Consider the following 19216-nt stretch of genomic DNA (forward strand, 5'->3'; position numbering starts at 1 on the left):
CTGCTGAAGGCTTCCAGCCAAGGGCTCTGGCACAAGCAGGGGCTGCTGTGCCTGGGCACGCTGCTCATTCTGCCAAGCCTCTGTCACTGCCTTGCCCAAATGACTGGCAGGCTTTCTAAAACCCAGGCCCTGGATCATCCAGATTCTCATGCTACATCATTCTGGGAAAAAATATCAGCATGGAGGAAGGGATTTTACTTTTTCCTTTTCATTTACAAAATTAACTTCTGTTTCTTCAGCCAAGATCACTACAGGAAATACACTTCACTCCTAGACAATGCTCCAAAATCCAACTTTTTTGATTTGGGGCTGATTTAAAAAAAGTAACTCATGGGTAATTCTCCTGCCAGTGCCATTTCTTGGCTCTGAACCTCAATGACACCAACCTCCATTTTTAGCAGGGTGATAGGGAGTTGGCACAGGGGGTGAAAGGCTTCAGTAATCATCTTTTATCTGTCAGGATGTGGTTGATGTTGAACCTAAAGAGAGTCAATATTGTTAAAGGACTCTGAAGGGCAGTGTCCTTGTAACTAAGGGCATCTGAGATTTATGAGCTTGATTTTATACACGAGAAAAAAATTCTAACATTGGGAATAAAAATGTGTGGAGGTTTAATGTCAGGAAGTCAGGTCCCCATTTCTCTTGTCTTCATCAGCCATTAAATATGTCCCCAAAGTACCAAGAAATCCCCATAAATAAAGAAACAAAGAGAACAGAAGAAGTGCAAAGAAAAATAAATGTGTATTTCATCTCATGAAGGTTAAGTCTCTGGTATTTTTACTGAATGCAAATTTTCCATTCTGATGCTTCGAGGCTTAAATTAATGATTGTGATTATTTAATTTTCCTCCATTTCCCTTCCGGTTGCAACCGTTGCTGTTGGTTTTTACATCACACATAAAGAGTTTTGCAGCTGCCACAGTCATTCCCGTGAAGGTACAAGCTGACCCACACTCAATGCTTCAGTGTAAAAGTCTGGGCTACGTTGCTTTTCCACGGTGCTCATGTAAAACCAAGTATGACTGTCTGTCAGCTTCTAGCCAGTCCCTTAGGAAAACTACAGGTCATTCCCTTGGCACCTGTCCCTATAAAATGTACATTGCACAAAGTCATGATTGAAATGTACAGAGGAAATTACACATTCACCAACAGAAAAAAATGAAATTTAAAAAAAAAAGAAGAGAGAAAAGAAAATCCGATTGCTATTTTACAAGAGAAAAGTGTGTCTCATTCCATACATACAAAATGTTTTCAAATTGTACATAAGTACCAAAGGCATTATGAGAGATTCTTTGGAGATGAAACGAAAGTGCAAGAAAGCCAAGGCAACAGAGCAAATGAAAGGAAGCAAAGCAGCAGCTGTCTTTGCTTTCTAAAGGACAACCAAACTTCCCGGCTCAGCCGAGCCCCGGCGCTTCCCGCGCGGGGGACGCGGGCGTGCGGCCCCGCGCTCCTCCCGCTGGGAAATTCACCTCTCAGCTCTCACTGTCAGGACAAAAACACGAACCTTTCTTAGCCCAGGTAAGGCCAAATGAGCCAGATGCTGTTATAAACCATGGGAGTGTCAAGGTATCTCAGGGAAGCGGCAACAATGGATGTACCCTTTGCTCAGTAACCTATTTAGGGCTGAAGCAGCTCTTACAGCTGAGAACTTTGGACCAGAGATGAATTTCAGGCCAATGCAAAAATTTGGTTACTATTTATTCAAGGCATCCAGCAGTATTAAACCAGAAAAGTTTCCTCTTCATGCCTTTGTTTATTTAGATTAAACACTGAAGGGTAAGCTCTACCCAATATAAATATTGTATCTGTGAAAATATTGGCAAAATTCAGTCCTAGGGGATAATTCATTTGGTGAGGCTGGTGAAATCTCTGTGTGGGGGCTGTTGGAGTCTGTGGGCTGACCTGCTTGGAAAATCAGATTTCTTGGTTATAACAAGGTCCTTTCTTCCATAACTCTAAGATCAAAGATGGGCTTTTAATGTTTCTTTTCTTAAACATCTCTTACCTAGGGGCTTTTTAAATTAGGCAAAGGTAAGACCCATGAGGCACTGGGATCCTCTGCTTGGGCAGTAGGTTTGTGGGAGACCCTGGCACTGCCCTCAGTCAGCACCGCTGCCGTGGGACACCCTGGCACAGCACGTAAAGACTTTGCCCTTGGATCTCCAAAGGCACAGGACAACTGCTTGGCCACACATCTTAGGAATGGGCTTTTTGGACTTGAAGTTGGCACTGGCCACTCTATTATATTTGTTTGTTTGAAAGGAAGCCAAAGAAATTATCACTCAAAGAACTGCATCACTCTGCTGCATGGCCTGTGCTGCCTTCAGAAGTGGGATTTCTCCTTGGGATGGCAGTCACAACCAATCCCCTCTGCAAATCTTCCTTTTTGACCGAGACAAATTATTGGAAAAGTAATTTGTTTTTATTTTACCCACTGTCTCACCTCCAAAACAGAACTTTTCTTCCCCCTGTGCATCTCAGATGCAGCTTTGTTTGTTTTGATAAAGAACACGTGTGCACACATGTTCACACCCACATGCACACACAGCCACGCGTGGTGCATGTACTCGAACCACATGCACACGCTTCTGCAGCCAAAGTTGTGTTGTCCTTTTATCTTTCAGGTTATGACAAAGATAAACTGTGAGCTTCATTCAATCTGTACAGAATTTACAGTTCAGATGAATAGCAATGAAGAATATATAGGAATGCAGTAGCTGTGAAGTATTTATGGGCTGTGTGTGTTCGTTTTGTTCAGGTATTTTTTAATTAACATTACAGAGGCAATCTTGTATTTTAGCTTCCTGATAAAATCTGTTTAAAGAAGCATTCAAATGCAGTGAATTTCTTAACAAAAGAGGATATTCATTTTTTCACTTTTCCCAGTTATGTTGAGTCACATCACAAACCAGGCAGGTGACACTTTGGTGTCTGTTCAATGCACATAGGTTGATTACATGTAGAGATACCTATCAGCACGTGGCATGTAATGTGCAATCTGTATGCAGTACATGTGGATAATGTGCCAAAGTGACACCAAGCAAGATAAATTTCATAAATACAGTGTCTATATTGGAGAAACAGGAATATAGTTTTAGTGTGTGGAGTGTTGTTGCTGTATAAGAACAGTGGCACCCACCTATATGAATTACTGATAAAAGAATAAAACATTTTTAAGAATAATTTCTTGAATCTCCTAAAGCGTTTGATACACCACGCAGCAACTGCAGCTATGTTTAAAATCTGCTCTTGATTTAAAATAACAAAATCTCTCTCATTTATCAGCTATACCTTGGTTTGCCTCGGTGTTTCTGAAAGTCTCAGGTACTCTACACTGTGCGTGAACTTTTTGAGAAAAAGTGAAGAAATATCAAATTTTAAGGTTTTAGGGGGAGGGAAAAGTAACCAACAAAGAAAGATCTCCATCCTGTCTGCTGACAGGAGCATGGGGTAACTCCAGCTCCAGGGAAGATGCTGGACCAGTGTGAATAAGCAGGCAGGACAGAAGAGACCTGTCACCAGCCTTGCTGACTTGTCCTCAGGCTCTCAGCAAGGCTGAATGTGGTGTCTGTGGAGAGGCTAAAGAACCACATCCACATCTGTGATCAATCCTTCTCATGAGCATCACTACCTATGGAAAACACTGGATCATGGCCACTGTGCTCGTCAAGTTTAAGCAATTACTGTGAAATGCTGCTTCTGCTTTAAAGGGAGGTGCCCATGGCATGTTAAAATAAGGAGGTATTTTCCCATTGTGGCTTGCAAGGCTTGTGCTGAGTTTTTCTTGTGTGGAGTGGGAAGGAAAGAGCATCTCTCCACATCCACAGTCATCAGCATCAAATGGAGCTGAAATGCCAGCAGAGGCTTTGCTGGCAGCATGACATTCAGCCTTGTTTTGGGGTCAGAACCATCCAAACTGGAGGTTCTGGCATGGCTTCTACCTGAAATCATTAACCCTGCCCTAAAATTATAGGCGTAGCTGCAGGTGAAATCCAGCCTGGGCTTGGCACTGAGCTTTGGAAAGCCTTGTGGTTTCTCAGAACCAGGCAAACAGATGCTGCTTGAACAATCCACCTGCAGCTGTATTTACAGGAATTAGGAGAGGGCAAAGTGCTTCCAGGTTCATTGGCAGCTTTGGAAGCAGCCAGAGCTTGGACCAGCTGCTTTCCAGTTCTCTCCATTCCCAAGCTGGAGCCTGGCATGCACAGCCACATCTGTGGGTTGCCAAAGGGGACGAGGGTCTAGAAAACAACTCTTGCTTCAGGGAGCAAAAACATCTCCACTGGTAGAGCCTGTGAGCTCTCCCCAGAGATGTTCATCTGGATAAGAAAACCTGAGCCAGACCTCATCCCTGTTTCACTTTAACCAGCTAAAGCCACGGGGACAAACCCTCACAGGGCACAGAGAGACAGCACAGACCCCATCCCTGTATGGAAAAGCTCCAGCAGAACAACCAGGGATGTGTTGGGGTCACGGTGGCTCAATGAGGAAGCAAATAAATTGCCAATAAAAAGAAAAACTGTCATGCTAACAAAACACAAAGGCTCTCTGGTGCATCTAGTGATGCCAGGCCAAGCCTCAGAGCAGAGTTCTGGCATTACAGCTTCCCTGGTAAATAATCTGGAGAAGGAGGGGGAGGATATGGGATCAGACTCGGTCATGGCAGCAGTGCCAAGAGATACAAGAGGCTGCAAACACCAGCAAGATGGGCAAACCCTGAAGGCCTCATGGCAGCCTGGTATTGCAGTGGGGAGAACACTGACAAAATATTTATGGAGATGAAAATGTAGCTCAGTGCCACTCGAGAGAGTGAGATGATTCCATGAGGAATGGTTATGGCACAGTTCCAGGGTGCCCGAGACCACCAAGGCGGTAGAGAAGGGTGGGTGGAATTTCCAAAGAGTGGTTTCCAAGGTTTGGAAGTCACCTTCTCCCCTGCACCTCGGGCTGTGCTGCAGGCACAAAAGCACATGGCACCCCATGGCTGGATGCAGGTGAGGGAATTCGATGGGAATTAAACCAGACATATGGCAGGACCCACACATGTGGGTTCAAATGGCATCTTTGAAATGAAGACCAGGCCTCCATCCTTGGCACTGCCTGCTCCTCCAGACCACAGCAAGGGCTATCTGGGATGCTCTTTTTCAGAGGCATCCAGATGGAAAGGAGGTTGTGACACACAGCCAACACAAGTCGTATTTTTTCCTCCCCATTTACACATTTGAAGGAACCACAGGTACAAACATGGTTTTTTTACCCCGTAGTCACAAGCAGTAGAAATGGAGTCTGTGCATGCTGTATCAGAGGGATGGGGTGATGACCAGTTGCAGCATGAAAGACACTTGGTACATCAGTGTTACCTACAGAAGCACCGCAGCACCCCGCGAGGCGGCTCCCTGGGAGCACAGCCTCTCCCCAGAGTGATGCTTTTGGCAATGTTTACCTTGTCAGGTACTACAGCAATCTGGGAGTGCAGATACAGCTGGAGCATATTGCTGTCTACTCATCTCAGGCTGCATGCAGTAGCAGGCAAAATTGAGAGTACAGTCAGTGAGATAGTCCAGAAAGCACATTCATAAGTTAAAAAGGTTCCCGCTGCTACCTAAATTCAAAGCGTGGTTAATAGTGTATCAAAAGGTGTGTGATCCCTCTCCCTCTAGACACTAAGGTAAGGCAAGCAGTATTGTGTCACTGGGGCATCAAACACTAAGATATACTAAAGAAGATTCCTATGCAGTATTATTATCTTTATTATTAAAAACCCACCCTATTATTGTTAAAAAAAAACCAGTGAACCCACACCCCTGCACGGAGCAGGTTTTGCTCTGTGAGGCAGAAAAGTCGGGGTGTTTGTGTGCTAAAAGCAAGGGTTTGCTTTTACACCTCTGAGCAGCAGTGAACCTGCAGGGCACGGAGGGGCTGCTGCCCTCAGCCCTCCCCACAGCCTTCTCCTCAATGCTACCTGCAGCTGAAGGAGCTTTTGTATCTGATTTCCTTGTTTGTGGCTCAGGGAAAGGAAGCTGATGAGAACAGAAGAGGCTGAGCCGTGATGGAGAGAGGATGGAGAGGATGTGGATGTGCAGCTGTGGGTTGGGAAGAGAAAGTTGGAGGCTCAGGGCTCGTTCAGCCTGAGCATTCACATGATGGAGAAACAGAAATCCTTATCCTGCTCCTGGGCTTTTTAATATTCCCAATAAAATACTCACTGCTAAGGGTCTTTGTATGGGACAGCTTTGGGTAAATTCCTTAGGAATTTCAGTTTCTCTTTTAGTACTTACATTTTTGTCTTACAATAATGTCGCTGTGACCATGGTGGTCTGAGGATATCAGGAAAATGAGGTTTCCAGTAGCTCCCTCTTGGGAAAAGGATGAGTGAAGGTGTTTGTCTTTTCTCTTGGGCAATTATCTGGAAGGGGAGCATTTGTATTTGAGGTGATGCTCTGGCTTCTCAGGTAGATTATACAAACTTTTTCTAAAAATTCACATAATTTAAAATTTTAAAAATCAATTAAAAATGTAAAAATATACCTATTTATCTGTAAATAGCAATGACCCTGCAAAATTTATTCGGACCTATTAAGCAGTATTTGAAACAAAATGAATTTTTAGAAAATCTGATCTGTCACACAGTCTGTCTAAAGAAATAGAATGGCTTTCTGAGCTGGATGAGAGGTTTGGTTTTGGTAAGCTCCTTGACATTTTTTGCTTTAAAAATTGTTGTTAAGAAAATGAGTCAACAAGGAAATTCACATACAAAATCTGCACTTGAGTAACATTTAAGTCCCTTCCCAAATATTGGGAAATTTGACTTATGGCTGTTCCTCTGCCTCGGGGTCACATTATGAAAGGCCACCTTGCAACATCTCCAGCCACATCTGTTCAGAGAACTCCTCAGACCACCTGAACTCACACTTGGACCTGAACGGCCCAAATATTTCATGTCCCAGCCCCAGGCATTGCTCCATCCTGTGGGTGGGCCAATTGCAGTGTTTCTTTCCAGACCTAGACCCGGATTATGGGGGAAAAAAAAGCCCAGAAGTTTCTTGGAGACCAGCGCTCAGGCTGTGGTCCAAGGTCATGGCTTCACGTTCAGCACAGACACACCTGGAACCAGGCTTGGGCACAGAACCCAGTGTGGGCATGGGCAGCCATGGAGCAGTTCAAGATGGTCTGCTGGAAATTTGGCTTTCACATCTTCAGCTCTCTTTGGACTCCTCTGTCCACACTTGGCATTGCCTAGAACTTGTTTCTGTCCTCCAAAAAATATGGAGTAAGATCTGGGAGGAAGAGGGAAGCAAAGAGTAGCCCAAGAGAGGCTCAGCAGAGGGACGAAATTTGCCTGCCCACACTTTTAAAGGTCTTTGTCATCAGGACTGCCTTTATCAGCAACCCAAAACTGATTTATTTTCTTGTAGTCTGGTGGTTCTTGCGGGAAACTCCTGCCAGGAATGTGTGGTACAAACATGGGGGAGCTGAGTGATTAGAAGGGAAGACTTTTCACAGAGTATTGGACTATGATTTAGGAGAAGAATGAAATTATTTATCTCAATAAACAACAAGCAGGACCTGTCATTGTTTATGCAGTCTTAAATAATTTCATGGAAATGACGAGTGTTATCTGTAGCTAATTCTAGTGTAATTTAACCCCAAAAACCATGGGGTTTTCCCTGGATGAATGAGAAGTGATGATTTATGGCATGGTTGTGCATGGTGGTGTGTCAGAATTTCTTTGATATCATGCCACAGAAAAATAGATCTCATACCTTCAAAGAAAAATTCTATGTGAATTCTGTATGAAATGTGTATAAAACCAGTTTTCTGCAATCACTGATTATGGGACAAATCCAACAACTTTTCAAGATACAAGTCAAAAGATCTTTATAGATTCCAGTGCAGGAAGTTGAAGAGGAAAAGCTCAATTTTTCCTATGGAACCCCTGAAGATGAGCTTTAAGGTCCTTTTTCACCCAAACCATTCTATGGTTCTGTGAATGGATGATTCTGTGATTCTCTTACTGAAGCCCAGTCATGTACCTGTGCTGCAGTTGGACTGCATGGCATCATCCTCATCCTCATCCTCATCCTCATCCTCATCCTCATCCTCATCCTCATCCTCATCCTCACCTGGCATTGCTGCCTCTGTGTCAAATTTCTAGCAGGCATTGCAAAGTAATTGCAAACAAATAAGAGAATAAATCTTTGTTATCTCCGACTTGGACAAAATCTGCAGTGAGCAGCTGGCTGGAGCAATGTTGATTTTTGCCTCCCCAAATGCAATTTCCATTCTTGTGGTCGGTAGAAAGCCCAGACCACACATTTGATTTAGGACCTGCTGACACTTCTTGTTCTAGCAGAAAGGATCTCATTTTGGAATACACCAGAGGCAAATCTGCACAATTTACAGCCATTTGGCATTTAAAGTTGTCACTGTGTGGAAGTCAAGGGCATTGCTGTGTTAACTGTGCACAAAGGAATCTGGAGCCAGAAGGAGTTTTGGAGAACAAACAGAGAGGGAAAAACTGCAGAAGTTAACAAAAACATGGTTCAAGAGGGGAAACAAAGGAACTAGCATGGCTGGAAGCCCAGTTTCTCCCCAAGAACAAGGTTTTCCCCTCCTAAATGGTGAAAAATGGCAGGAAAAGTTGTGAAGACACTTCCCCCTTCCTCATTCCATTATGAGAACTGTGTGCTGGTCCTAGGCACTAGCAAAATAATGGTTTTATTTCCTGTCTGCAAGTCGCCAGACTGCACCCACATCTTCCCTAAGGCCAAAATTATCCTGGGTCTCCCCTAGTTGCTGTGTTTGGTCAAGCAAACAGCAGGAGAGCAAAAGGCTGTGAGTCTCCCTTCACCCCAAGCAAATCAATGTCCAACCTCTCAAAGGCCACACAAAAATGAAGCTGTCACCTAAATTGCCTCAACAGGCTCTTGATATGACACAGTGAAAATGTGGAAAGACAGGGTTTGAAATCACAGCAGAAAACATGTGGGATTTGGGCTGTGGATGCACAGCAAGGTTCAGAGGCACAATGCCAGCCATGGTGTCCCAGCCCTGGAAACAGATCCCAAATCAAACTTCTCCTGATCCACCCCCTTGCAAATAAAACCCCCTACCAACTTATCCCTGTAAAGGATCACTTTGTGGCTTTGTTTTGGTCCCAAAAGAAACCTGGAGCATCACTTTTCCCCTTGCCTTCCCCCAGCTGAAGGAGCTGCTGAGGTTCCTGCTAATGACACAATGACCTTCCCAAGAGAAAGTGCTTCCACAACGAAAAGGAGCAGACTGGGATTGGCACAACTTGCGGGCAAGCACGGCCAAGAGGCTTCTGAAAGACCATGAAGAAATAAAGCAGAGCCTCTTAACTCAGCTTGAGGGATCCAAACAAACCAAAGGATGTCCCGAGAATGTGGGGGTGAGATTCTTGGCAGGGCAGAAGAAGAAAGGAAAGATTTTCACGGGCATAGTGTGTGCAATAAAGTGTTCAGGCACGACGCAAACTGTAAGAAAAGTGCCCACTCTGACCAACAGGGCTTCCAGAGGATGGAGCTCAGCACTTCACTCACAGCAAGGCAGGGACCACAGCATCCTGCATGTCCATCCTTCCCCTTTGCCTGGTGGCTGTGCCTCCCCAACAGTGCTGTTGGCCACGGGAATGGCTTGGGATCATGGCAGCCCTCCAGAGGGGTTGCCTTTGGTTCGTCTTTGCTTTCAAAGCACCCCCAAGTCCCTTGTCAGCATAAGGAGAGATAATTAAATATAATACATGGTTAAAAATATAAAATTCCATCCCCATAGTGTCTTGTCCTCCTTCTCTGTCTCATTTCTCTGCCCTCTGGACTGACCCTCTTCTTGCACTCAAGCTCATATTTCTGAGTTTTTCCCAAGATGGGATCGTTTCCAAACTGCTCTGGTTCAGAGCAGTACCCCGACAAGTCCCACTTAAGGCCATGTCTGCTCATGGAAATATCCCAGCCACCATTCCTCTCCTCCAGGGATTTTCCATGTATTATATTGGAATTATGTCACCTTCCTGACAGCTAACGAGGAACCATGGAGTAACAACCCCTCATTATTACACGTGCCCTGAAACCTAAGCCAGAAACAGACATGTGTTCTGTCTGTGACTCCAAAACACCTAAAGGTGTGATCAACTCCAGCCATGACATAGCAATTCCCTCCTAACACTTGTCAGCCACCAGTTAATGTGATCTACAAAAGCCCTGGCTGGGTGATTTATTCCTGCCCTGCGCTTCTGAAGATTCCCAAGAAATGCAAATTGCCTACTCTGCGCCATGGAAGTTTCACCTAATGATCTTAGAAAGAGAGTATGAAAGAAATCTGGACTTCACGGCTCCAGTTCGCTCATCACCGTGACCTCTTCCACAAATGCAGGCTTGGACCTGCTTGTTTCCCCCAGAGTAAGCTGCAAGAAAAGTATCTGCCAGCTAAGGGTGTCCTAGAAAGAGGAAAACCTTAGCTGTCAATCTCCTTGAGAAGTTCCACACGTGGGCAGCTGGAGAGAGCAGCTGCCAGCGCTGGGATGTGGCTCGGCGGCTGCAGGGAGGCTTCACTGCCGGGGGGTTGACCAGCCCATGTCACTGAAGGGTCCCTCGCCCGTGGCCGACCTCGGCGGGGGACCACAGGGCGTGCAGAGGTCAGAGTCGGTGTCTGACTCCCCTTCTGCAATGTAGGGTCTGATTTTGGCCACGGCTGCATAGCAACCGTTGTTAAGGATGTCCAAATTCTCTTTGGACTGGGAGATGCTAAAGCCGCTGAAAGAGCGCTCCAGTTCCTCGTGGTCCACCGAGGGGATGGAGATGGACGTGTCGCTGTCTCTCATGGCACTCTCGTGGTGTTTGGTTGTAATGTCTTCGTTCCTCAGGTACTCCGCGCTCGCCCGGTGCCCGCCGCTGTAGGCGGACAAGGAGCGCTCGTGGGAGGGCGGAGGTGGGATCCGGACCAGCGAGCCGGGGTCTCCGATGGGAGAGGAGCCGTGGCTCTGCCGCTGGCACGACGTGGAGGGCGGGCAGGCGTTGCTTGGGGCTGGTGGGGCGGAGAAGTTCTTCTGACCCATGGAGCTGGTGGACCTGATGATCTTGATGATGCAGCCGTTCTTGTCGATATGCTCCCTGCTGTCTTCGGGGCTGTGGTAGGGAGGGGCTGGGTCTGGTTCTTTGGACCCAAAGTAAGCCTCTGTCTCCGTTGGTGGGATGCCCATCCGCTGCATGTAAATGTTCACCAGGAAGTCCAACTTCTTCTCCATGGACTGAACCTGCAAAAACACCACAGTTCCAGCACTACGTGCAGGCTGAGGCACATTAACATCCTGAGGATGAGCAACTTCCATCCAGGCACAAGTGTGGAGCTGGGCTTCATAGATTACCTCAGCCTACACTGACCCACAGCATCTCAAACTTTTAGTGAATATTTAATTGTCCTATTCTGAAGGGTTTAATTCTACCCCTTTTTACAGGGTTTCCCTTGTTACAGGATTTTCCTTATTCTTCTCTAATCTTTATGACAGGCACCAAGTTCTAGAAAAGCTGGAGCATGCTTCTTCCAGCTCCGTCCTGCACTTTGCACTTCTCTGGGCTTAGAAGGCCATTGGGACTTCTGAGCCTTATGCTCTAGGAAGATTTTAAATCTTCAGCAAGACCAGCAGCTCCAGCAGCCAGGCTCAGGGACTCATTTGAAATGTGTCCAGTGCGGTGGCAAAGAAACCAATGTGCCATTTTCAAAAATAATGCAGGCTTTTGACAAACTCACTAAACTAGACTCAAAGTGCCTGGTTTGAAAGTAGCACTTAGGCTTCCAAGGCATTTAGTGCCTTTTCATAAAACCCACCTTTTTTATTTTTCAAAGTATTCAGGGCTCTCATTTTTATTTTTTTTTTTAACTAAAAGGTAACATCCCACTGAAGGAAAAAGCCAAGGAAAACCAACACAATACATGCAACACCCTCTGACAAGAACCCTCTGACCCAAGATACCTGCTTTTCAACTTTTCCAAGCCTGCCCATCATGCTGGGGTCTTCAGGCAGCTCCCCTTCTGCTGGCCCTTTGGTCCGATCCTTGTCGGTCATGGAGGATCCTCTCCCAACAATCTGGTCAACTCTACCGGGATCAGAAAATCCCCCCGCCCCCGGAAAAGGACCTGGAGTCAGTTGGAGGCAGCAGGTGAGGAGGGCACTGCTTGTTGTGCCTCCACGGGACAAAGCAACAGCCTCTCTCTCAGCTAACACTCCAAATTACTCACAGACACGCAGTGGCACTGAAGTGTTAATTCAGATGCAAAATTCAGAGCGGTATTAGCAGAGTTTGAAATTATCCATTTCTGTTTATACAGATAAAACCTGGCACATTATGCACAGTAAATTTACCCACGGCAAAGAATTTCTTTAACTGGCTTTCATCCAAATTGATTAACTTCTTATTTGCACTGAGAAATTATTGTTTTGGGGGAAGATCAAGTTTTCTGTCTAGCAAATATCAATGGGATCTTTTTCAGTCTTTGCAGCAGTTTCATCTCCTCCATGCAAATGTCCATGTGTAATTCTCATGTCCATGAAAATAAGCTGCTTGTCCTAAGATCCAGACAAACAGGTGCAGTGATAACTGTTTTAGTGGAATTACATCAAGGCTGAATTTGGCCTGAACTCACCAAACATCACCAAACTGTTTTCACCTCAATGCAGTTCACACTTGTACTGCTAGATTCACTGTTTTTTATTAGCAGGGCTCCCAGCTGGGAGCAGCAGAGGAGGCTCCTGCCAAATCAGCTGGGAAAGGTTACCAGGCACATAATTTGGTACTGTCTTCTTTACACATGTCACATTTGCACTTCCTTATTCCCAGTATGGAAACACCTGGGTTGATTAACAGCTCCATGTGCAGGGAAAGGAGGAGGGCAGACCAGTCTGGAAGCTGGAATTCAATTTTGTTAGAGGCATCAAATATAAATTTCTGGAGAGTAAACACTGAAGCTTCTTGATCCCTCCAAAGTCCAGGGAACAACTAATTTTTGGAATAACTTCTCAATGGCAGCCAGTCTATTAGTTTATAGACTAATTCTGTGCTGGGCAAACTTTACTCTTGCATAATGCACCAAACGTAAGGGTGGCAGGGGGAAAGAAGGGTTAATTAATCTGACTGAAACCAAGTTGAGGAATCTTGAGCGAAAACTCAAAATGCTTCTTACACAGTTCTGCCGTGTGGGCCATGGGTCCATGCACCAGGAGGAGGAAAAGGAAGGAGCTGAACACAGACAGACAGGGGAAAATGAACAAAACAAAAACCAAGGAAAGGAATGAGACGTGAGGCTATTTCCAACACAAGAGCCATCTGTTTGCTTCACACTGGACAGGGACTTCATACTGATGTTGGCTGTTGACACTGAGGGACAGGTACCGGTGGGAATGGACCAGCGTGGCTCCCTTAGCTTATATTAGAGCAACAGCACTTTACAGCACCAGATCTGCTCAAAGGGATGAAGTGGATGAGCACATCATACCAAAGACAGAAAATATAAGCCAACGATTGTTTCGGAGTTTAGCTTTGATCCCAGAAGCTACTTGATTTGGGCAGGGATGTGTCAGAAATCTGTTCTGCTTAAAAAGCCATGTTTGATCCTTTGCTTAGCAATATAAGCACAGGAGTACAAGGAGCACCAAGTGCTGGAATTACAAGTGTGAGGAATATGCATGCCTTATTTCTCTCTTGTAATGGGAGAAGGAAGTCACTGACATTTACAGGAACTCCCCACGAGGGATGCAATTACTGACAGGACATACAGCACAAGAAATCCTAGGACAATGTCGTTACCATGTAAGCAAAGAGCTGTTAAATTGGATACCTCAGGCTACCTTGGTGGGGAATCACAAGCCAAGGCGTGGGACAGCCACTGTATGAACTCCTCTCCTGTATGCACAAGCAAGTAGACTGGTAAAAGAATGAACATGAGTTTAAAGAGGCCCAAAGTCTAAATGTTATTGAGTATTGCAGAAGGCCGAGAACAATCGGGGTGCTCTGTCCTCCTGTCGCATCCAGCACCACAGTGACACTGAAATATGTCCACTAATGGAAATGAGACGTCCCTCAGCAGCTGTGCAGTAGGGCAGGGAGGCAGGACAGACTGTGACACAGAGAGGAGAACCCAACATTGCATCGTAACCCTAATTCTAACCTTGCAGAAATCAAGGCAGGACTTCTGCTGTCTTTCATATCTGGAGAGAAGAGCTGTCCAGCGAGTGAACCTCACATGGCCCATTTCAGGGGCCAGCTGCACTTCACAGCTGCAGTGATCACTAAGAAAAGCACTAACTTGTCACTCACTTTCAAGGACAAAAATTGCCTTTAGACCTGCTGGGATTTAGGAGCAGGGCTGAAGCCCTTCACAGAGCTCACCCATGAAGCATTCAGAAGCCCCTTCCCATTATATAATTGACACCAGAGCCCAGAATTCCCTCTTGATTAATTCCATTTTTCTCTACACCTGAACATAGTCCTGACTCCTGGGGTGGTTGTCTTCCACAGCTCTGAGGAAGCAGAGCCAGATCTCTCCCTGGAGGCAGAGCAGCACCAGGATGGTGCAGGGGGGCAGCTCTGGGCCTCTGGCTTCAGTGCAGGGAGGGGGGAAGGTGAACCAAGTCCTTCTCTCTTTATGGGAGAAACCAGTCTCAAGGTCTCCCACCTCTTTGCTTCCCATGGCACAAGCTGGAGCACAGGAGAGTGCTCCTACCCTCAGCAAAGCCCAGATTTCATTTGTCCTTATGTGATACAAGAGAATAGAGGAAATGCCTTGTGAGCTCCCAACCCACCTGCACCTAGCTGAGGACCACCAAGAGCAGGAGGTCCTTTTAGCCATTACAAGATCTTCAGATTTTGTCCCAACTGGGCAACAAAGCTCAAAAGATGAAGAAGAAGGAACATGTTCCACTTTAGGAAGCAGAAGGGGATAATTCATGTTCTTACTGCATGACAAAGGACCAAGAATCTTCTGGGGCACCCATCCCACTTCTACACTAGAGGTCATGGGGAGACATGTGTGTTCTCAATACTTATTTTTGCTGTGCAAAATACACATGTGCAGAGGGAAGAATTCAGCTGAAGCTTTGGAAGAGCCAGCCCTATGTTCTTCCTTTCCTGGCAGAAGAGGATTCAGAGATTTCTAAGGATGCACAACCAACTGTGCCATCTGCTGTTCTTGGTCGGCTCTGCTGGGCCTCACTTTGGGAGGGAGAGAGAAGAGGGGATTGCTCTTTAAAGTGGACTTTACTGCCTTTCCTTCTTTCTAATGATACAAAAAAAATGTAAATTCTTGCATCAGCCACAGTGCAGGTTTTCTCATGCTTCATTATGCTTCATGCTAACAGTGCATGCAAAGAGGTGTAATATGTCAGCCTCGGGCCAGAAGCAGACATCAAAAGGTCAAATGGCTCAAATGAGATAAAAATGAAGTGTTTGGGAATAGATAGTTAAGTATTTTCCTTTTTTTTCCTTTATCTCTTATAAATTTTCGTAAACAATCCAGGCATTGAAGCCAAACCCCCTTCATCCATGTCACAGGACTGGCTACTTACCCCTTCATTTGGCAATAAAACTTGCTCTGGACAAATTTAGATCAACAACTGTTTTCTAAAAATTACAGCTGAGATTGCACCTATTCTAGGCTAAATCAACTGATCAAGGGAATTTTATCCAAATTGCCTGGTGTGTAGGGCATGGAGCAAACACCATCTGCCAAACCACAGCTGTGGGCATCTACCAGGATCCTCTGACTTTTCTGGGAGCTGCTTGCAGAAAGATTTTGGCTGAACTGAGTAATCCATGGGGTCAAGACAGTCATGGGACATCCCTCCCATAATGTTTCTCTGGGCAGAATTTGGCTAAAACAGGGGGTGCACACTGAAAAGGAGAGGCTGGAGCCATCCATGGGGACCTCACAGGACACAGACCCACATGGTGTTGGGGTGACAAAGACCATGGCAGCAGCAGAGTCTGAGCCAGGGTTTTTGGGTTTGGGGCTGCTCAGAGCTCTGGTTCCCATCCCTCAGCCCCCTGAGCACCTCACAAGTGCCGCTGGTGTCTGCGGGAGGATGAAACTGCCAAAAATTAAGTGTAGCACGTGCCTTTTCATGGGTGGGAACAGAGATTTCAGCAGCCTTCTGTATCCTGCTGCTTTCAGCAGCCACAGCTTTGTAAAGGGGGAAATGAAAAAAAACACTGTCAAAGGGAGAAATTACAAAAAAAAAGTCTAAACATCCCAGGAGCCTTGTGGGCATGTGCAAAGATTTTTAAATTAGTATTAGAAACTGTGTAAACGGTGGGGGGAAAGTCATTAGCATGAAGCTGATGCAGCAAAAGTCTTGGACTGAATAAAAGAAATATTCCAGTTTGAGGCCTCCTCCCCTCAAATCCATCAATCACTTTGGCTGTGTGTGAGGCACAAGTTTTCACATGAAAATCTTGTTTTTAGTGAAGGCTTGTTGGACATATCATTCTAAAGGTTAAATACAACACAATCCATTTGAATATGTATTTTTAAATTTAAATATAAATGTTTCTGCAGATAGCAAGGTTATTTTGTTTTCAAAGACTTCTCATGGCAGGGAGGAAGAATGGGAAAAATTACTTTTCTGAAAGCATTTTTTTTTTAAGCATTAAGCTCTGGGTTTCTAGAAAATTCAATTTTTTTAATGTTTGAGCTAGCTGAGTGGGAAAAGGTAAGCTTTCAATATTCCTTTTACTTACATTTCTCTAGTGAAGATTACTCAGAGCAGCTTAAATAAAAATCAAGAGATTTGTCACATATTAGCTCTTAGGGAGGCAAATATATTTAGGGAGAAAAAATATTTGAGGCTAAGCTTACTGCATTTAAAAATCACCTACTATTCCTGCATGGAAAATTACTTTCTGGCAAATATTTATACCTGTCTTGGGCTCTAGTGGTCTCAGTGCAAGGAGAAAATACAGCCCAGCTCATGGCCTTGCTGCCCAGACCTCAGAATGCCCTAAATTGGGAATTTTTGTGAGAATACATTCCTCATTGCATGAGATTTGGATATGGTTTTACTTGGGGAGAGAACTTAATGAGAACTATCTCGTTGTGTGACTGAGGGCTGGGTTTGACTCCTGATCTTTTGCTTGGAAAATCAGGATTGATTTCTTAGAATATGAGTCCCATGGTTGTAGTATTTTAACACAATTTTTTCCTCCATGGTCAGTATAGTGGCACCAGGAGGAAACAGAGATCACTGCGTTCATCAGTTACAAAACACTTCATTCTTACTTGCCCACTAAAATAAACTCATTTCATTGTCCAAAGAGCTGCAGAGGCTCCTTTGATTGTGTGTGGATGGTGTCATTCTTTAGGAAGTGGATTGTTCACTTTATATTGGCTTTGTGGGTAAATATTCCGCCTTCTACATTTAAAGACAGCCTGATAAAATATGAGATCTTTTAAAAAGATACAATTTAGCTTTCTAACACCTTGAAGAAGACTGAAAATAGGAAACAGGCTCGCTAAAGGAACTGATGGTTATTGATGACAGAATGAACATCCCCTTTTTTGTTCCCCTCTGGCTTGAAGGCAAATCAGAGCACACCCAGAGCAGCAAACCCTTGCGAGTCATGATTTAGCAGGCTGCACTGCTAAGTGAGAAATGCCGTCATATAACTGGCATGAAAGGGGTTTGACATTAAGCAAATGAAAAAAATTCCGGAGAAAGCGGCATTTTGGTGAATCCTAACCTAGGCGAGTATTGGGGAGACTCTTTGGAAGAATACATGGGTCCTTTGGTTGGATACTTCTTATGCCGGGGAGTTGAAGGGGGTGGGGGACCCACAATCATATCTATCCTGGCAAAGTAAATAAGAAAAAAGACACCAGCAAAATGCATAATGAAGCAACACGTAGAGAAAGTTGGTCAGAGAAAAGTCGCAGAAAGAAACAACTGACAAACAGAAGGACAGGGAGAGAAAGAGAAAGAAATTGAAAATATATTCCGCTGGAAACAGAAGGCTCTTGCCTACCACCTGGTTCTTGGTGAAAAACCAGAGTCTTACCCACCTCAGGGTAAGATTTGGAGATTTAGGCACCACTGCATCATCATTAGGAGCTCCCCCCGCCCCAGATATAACAGGCACCGTGCTTTACCCTCTGGAAAATATTTGCATATGTGTGGCAATATCCCATTGAGGTGGCTGGATATGAAACAACATATATTCATCCTCCTTTCAGTTCCAGTGCTAGAGAACACATCCTCAGCTAGTTCAGGGAAGCATGAGCTGCTGGGAGTCGGCGAGGAACGCTGCAGGGCTGGATAACTCAATGAATGGGAGACATCCATGGTTGGCAAGGTGTCAGGATGGAACACGAGACAATGTGAACACAACACTGAAAAGAGCACATTGCAGACACAGTGACAAAGGCTTTACTGATTAAAGAGGAAAGTACATGTAAACACCCCAGAAATGTGCTTGGATGCAGCTTTAATCCACCACAGCCCTGGCTAGGGGAGGTCAGAGCCAGCCCTGCCGAGCTGGGCTGGCAGCAGAACACGGGGCTCTGATTGATGAAGGAAAGGGACACTAAAATATCTGCTCTGCAAGGTGCTCCATGACTTCCTCCCTGCAATCCACCATATGGGTGCAAGGTCCAGCACTGGCCACGGCCATGGCCTTGTCTACAGGGGCTCTTCCAGTTGCACTGGGCAGGTGCCCAGCCATGGGACTGGTTGGTGCTCAAAGGGTGGCCCAAAGGGGTCTGCTCCCATCACCATCACTGATCTCCTGCCCAGTGGGGACAGTGAAACTAGTGAAGCTGCCTGGTAGTCTTGGATCCCAAATCCAGGTGCTTCAGGCTTTTGAAGCAGCTCCTGGTCCTCCTGGCTTCCCTGTGAGAGGATGGGTGGTGGCCTTGTCCAGCCCCAGATCCTCATCCTCACAGTCCCAGACCTACAGCTAAGAGGAGAATCCAGTTTGGTCTTTGAAAGCTGCAATTCCTTACCCCAACATCCCCCAAAAAGCAGACAACCAAACTGCTTGGTCTTTGCAGCACATGTCCCTGAAGGACTGGCAGACCTGGATGGGTGGTGAGGCAATCTGCCACAGCCCTCAGAGTGCTGGAGACTCTGGCATCCCACCTGGAGCCAGCAGAGATGACAACCCCAATGCCCAGGACCCACTGCAGAGGTGACCTCAAGGCCTCTTGTTTCA

General features: G+C 45.5%; 1 protein-coding gene across 13 annotated transcripts in view; it reads right to left on the reverse strand.

Moving 5' to 3' along the window:
* Positions 1-718: 718 nt before the first annotated feature.
* The window catches only part of KCNQ2 (potassium voltage-gated channel subfamily Q member 2), a 74175-nt gene continuing 55677 nt past the window's right edge, over positions 719-19216 (reverse strand). For 12 of the 13 annotated variants that reach the window (XM_039719256.1, XM_039719259.1, XM_039719253.1 and 9 more), the window contains 2 exons: positions 11992-12115; positions 719-11274 (listed from right to left, as the gene is read on the reverse strand). In XM_039719256.1, coding sequence (XP_039575190.1) covers positions 10570-11274; positions 11992-12115 — 829 coding nt within the window. In that variant the 3' untranslated portion in view covers positions 719-10569. Of the gene's footprint in view, positions 11275-11991; positions 12116-17749; positions 17858-19216 lie in introns of all 13 variants that reach the window. The other variant, XM_039719263.1, reaches the window with a different exon arrangement.

Source organism: Passer montanus, unplaced genomic scaffold, assembly GCF_014805655.1.
Source record: "Passer montanus isolate IOZ18808 unplaced genomic scaffold, ASM1480565v1 scaffold41, whole genome shotgun sequence".
Lineage (NCBI taxonomy): Eukaryota > Metazoa > Chordata > Aves > Passeriformes > Passeridae > Passer > Passer montanus.